Below are 4,301 nucleotides of genomic sequence, written 5' to 3' on the forward strand. Positions count from 1 at the left end.
AGTATTTCATAGTAAAGGTGTGACTTGGACATTTGCTGCCCTCCAATCCCTGGGCCTTCTACTGTGATGCCTCTTTCAGGTCAGTCTTACCCTAACTACTATCTTCCCCACGTTCCTACATCCTATATCAAATTTCAACTGCTCTGTGGACAGGTCTCTGTATCTTTCTACAATGTGGGAAGGCTAAAAGATGTGCTTTACCTTACCAACCAACACTCAGAATTAGCTAAAAATAGAAATTTCATGAAAATTTTAATGAGTTTGTACATTTCTTCCTTCACCTCAATCAGTTAGACTTATAGTTCTAATAATATTTAGCACACGCTAAGTTAAGATATATGTTTCCCCATATATTTTAAGAAGAGGGATAATGTTGAATTGTCCAGCCTTTCCTAAGCTTTAAACAATTGCTTATCTTATCTCAGGTACCTTTCTATCCATCTTACCTAGCCTGACAAATTTTATACCCTGTAAATGACAAAGACTCCCACTCATCCTTCCCCTGACCTGCCTGGCTTGAGAAACTGAGAACACTTCAAAGACTGCTGCTGTCCACTGTGCCATAGGAAATTGTAACCGTTAAGGTTTTCATCTTGGGTTACCTATAAATACATGAAAAGAACTAATGCTTTGATAATAAAGAAAATGTTTAAATAATTGGGTTAGGGTTTCTGTGGATTACTATTTTGCATGTACCTTTACACAGTCCTTGGTGAAAAAGGCATGACAAGCATTGCTTGGTAAGTGCCCCAAGGGGTATATCTTTCTAGCATCTTACTAAATTTTAGAAAAGGAAAAATTTCCCTAAAGAAACGTTAGTGGTGGTGTGTTGAGTTTGCCAAGCCATAGAACAAGCCCCCCAGAACACTCTGGCTCCTCTGTGTTGCCCCCAGTATAACCCCAGTATCCATACATGTTGTACACAGCTGCTCCAGGTCCAGGATCCTGGTTTCAGCTTTTGAATTTCTTCCTAAAGTACTTTCACAGAAGCTAATATTCTGAAGTCGTTAGTACTTTTCTTATTTATGTAATAGTCTCAAGTAGTACAGTAGCTTAGAAAGGGAGGGAAAAAAAGACAGTGAAAGAAAGAAGGAGAAAGAAGGAGGAAGAAAGGAAGGAAGGCAGAGAGAAATTAATGTTAATTTTCAAGTCATTATTTCACAAGGATGCTGGATTGGCACTGCCACCCCCAAACTCCACTTAATCCATCTGGAGTAACACAGATCTATGCAACCATTACCACCCAAACACTTGGGTGTGCAATTTGCAATGTAGTCCTAGGGGTATGTATATTCTGTTACTACATGCATTTCCTGTTTATGGATCCTGCTGGGTATTAAGTAACCACCTACTGGCAGCTCTTCCTCTGAACCTCTATCCCCAGGGCCCTGAGAAACACAGATGCAAAACAAGACAAGTAACTTTTATGTCTCCTGGTAGAAATGTTGTCTTAGTGTTGTGTGCCTTTGTCTTCTCTCCCTGTTCATAATCCCCAGGGACAATCTGGGAGGGGCTGGGTGGAGATGACTTCACGATAAAACCTTTTCTGCTGGTACTCAAGGTGAGCAGGCCCCAGGCCCTGCAATAGCTCATATCAAAAGAACGGTGAAGACTCCTGCATGTGGGAAGTGCCTACTTTTGGAGACTTTTGGAAGGAGCAAGAGTTTCAACTCTGACCTTCAAATGCTCTCCTAACCTGCATGCAATTTCTTTTATTTCTAGTCGTATCACAGAGATAAGATCCAGTCTGGCACCACAGTGAGTAAGGGATCTTTTCTAAAAGGTAGTAGTTTAGAGAAGTTGGGGTCTTGAGGAAGGAGGGCTCTAAAAGTGTACTGAATTGGAGGTAAAGGGTCAACTCATGGGCAGGCAGATCTCTGGACTTTGAGACAGATTTTTGAAGCTGGTGCTACAATCCATGGAGAATAATCTATTGATTATGCAATAGATGTATATTTCTCCAGAATACTCAAGATTTCCTTTTCTTTAGCCCTTGTGCCTATTTGGTTGCATTGCAGCCAAGAAAAATAAAAGAGTTGTTAGCCTTGATTAATATCAAGGATATGCCCATCGGATGTTTTTAATCTATTCATCCATCCATCTATACAACAAATATATTGGGCACTGTTCAAATGCACTGGATCATTGAACCAGAAACGGCACCTACTCAGTTCCAACAAAACAGCCTTGGAAGGGAGTGGGAATGGGAGTAGAAAAAAATATTTTTAACTGTTTGAATAGATAACTATTCTGGCCATATACCAGAAATGATCTGTGTAAATGTTGCCTAGATTGTGATATCACTCTTTGATTATACCTAGTTGGAAACAACTAGATTTTTCTGAGTAGATTCAGGAAGTGAAAAATGTAGTGGTAGCTTATTTTGCTAAAGCACTAAAACTAGTAAACAGAGAGAAAATTTAGCTTTCCTTTACATTGCATTCATAAGTCTCATTTACTAATTAATTTAGTATGTATTTACTCAACACGAAATGAACACCTGCTATGTGCAATTCACTCTGCATAACTTGTGAAAATGAGAAAAATGTACAGGCAAATGATGAAGAGAAAGTGGGAACAAAATTTGAAAAATAAATTAGAGAGTAAAAATGCATGGGGATACGCTTATGGGCCTTCCTTTAAAAAAAAAAAATGTCTGGTCGTTCTGGAAAACAATTTGTTTTCTCTGTGATTGCCATTAAGAGAGAGAAAAGGTGAATCTGACAAAGTGAAATGGAATTCTGTAGAAACAGAAATAGGATATGATGCTGTATTTACTTGTAATAGTTATTCGAACAGTTTTCTTTCTACTTTACTGAAGATGAGGTGATTTGACATAATGGCTCTGAGAATGCCTGCTGAGTCAACACATCACTACACTATAAACCCTCTCCTTCTGTCTAATAATTAATCAAGCCTGCATTTGCTCTTCAGTACAGATCTCTCTGCTTCAGAAGTGACCAAAAGAGGCACTCTCCCAAGGGCATGACAGAAAATCAGACATGGGTCACAGAATTCATTCTCCTGGGATTTCCAATCAGTGCAAAGATGCAGATGCTCTTCTTTGGACTCTTCTCCCTGTTCTATGCTTTCACCCTGATGGGGAACGGAGTCATCCTGGGGCTCATATGGCTGGACTCCAGACTACATACCCCCATGTACTTCTTCCTTTCACATCTGTCCATTGTTGATATTTCATATGCCTCCAACAATGTCCCTAAGATGCTGTCAAACTTTCTGAATGAGAAAAAATCTATCTCATTTGTCCCATGTATAATGCAGACATTTTTATACATGGCTTTTGCTCACACTGAGTGCCTTGTTTTGGTAATGATGTCCTATGACTGGTATGTGGCCATCTGCCACCCCTTACAATACTTTGTCATCATGAACTGGAGAGTCTGCACTGTTCAAGCTGTCACTTCCTGGGTATGTGGTTCCCTCCTGGCCCTGGTCCATGTGGGTCTTATCCTGAGGCTCCCCTTTTGTGGTCCTAAAGAAGTGAACCACTTCTTCTGTGAAATCTTGTCTGTCCTCAAGCTGGCCTGTGCTGACACGAAGCTCAACCTCCTCATCATCTTTGTTGCTTCAGTATTGATCCTAGTGGGGCCTCTGTGCTTGGTGCTGGTCTCCTACACCCGCCTCCTGGTGTCCATCCTGAGGATCCAGTCCGGGGAGGGACGCAGAAAGGCCTTCTCCACCTGCTCCTCCCACCTCTGCGTGGTCGGGCTCTTCTTTGGCAGCGCCATTGTCATGTACATGGCCCCCAAGTCCCACCATCCTGAGGAACAGCAGAAGATCCTTTCCCTGTTTTACAGCCTTTTCAATCCTATGCTGAACCCCCTCATCTACAGCCTGAGGAATGCAGAGGTGAAGGGCGCTATGAGGAGAGTTCTGTGGAAACAGCGATCAATGTGAGAGATTCCAGGCAGGGTTTCAAAGATGGAAGGTTTGTTCTCTATGAAATTTGGGGAAATGATAATGTAAATAAATGTCTTAAGTCTTATCTCTTAGATTCCTTATATTGAGAATATATTTAAATAGAGAAAGATTGGATTCTGCCCCTCAACATGGGATACTGACAGGAGCATAATATCTCTGTCAGAGCAGTTTAGGCATGTTAAAAAATCAAACTCTTCTATAAGCCTTGGCTTATTAGAGAATATTGCAGCCTGGGCACTTTTAGCTTATGTGATGGGTTTATTTGCACTGAAAGGAAGTAATTTTTGGGATTAATTGTGACTGTGTGAAAGGGCTACATTTGTGGTCATCTCGAATGCTTTACCTCTTCAGATTCCCAA

General features: G+C 40.9%; 1 protein-coding gene across 1 annotated transcript; it reads left to right on the top strand.

Annotated features, from left to right (window-relative positions):
- The first annotated feature begins 2,985 nt into the window (after window positions 1-2,985).
- Window positions 2,986-3,918, top strand: LOC143687628 (olfactory receptor 2A5). Its single transcript, XM_077164765.1, has one exon. The coding sequence runs from the start codon at window positions 2,986-2,988 to the stop codon at window positions 3,916-3,918; it is 933 nt and encodes a 310-aa protein (XP_077020880.1).
- The last annotated feature ends 383 nt before the right edge of the window (window positions 3,919-4,301 follow it).

The sequence above is a fragment of the Tamandua tetradactyla genome, chromosome 1 (genome assembly GCF_023851605.1).
Source record: "Tamandua tetradactyla isolate mTamTet1 chromosome 1, mTamTet1.pri, whole genome shotgun sequence".
Classification (NCBI taxonomy): domain Eukaryota; kingdom Metazoa; phylum Chordata; class Mammalia; order Pilosa; family Myrmecophagidae; genus Tamandua; species Tamandua tetradactyla.

What these genes read in the sequence shown, in the direction of transcription:
- LOC143687628 (XM_077164765.1), top strand. Translation starts at nt 2,986, where the DNA reads ATGACAGAAAATCAGACATGGGTCACAGAATTCATTCTCCTGGGATTT.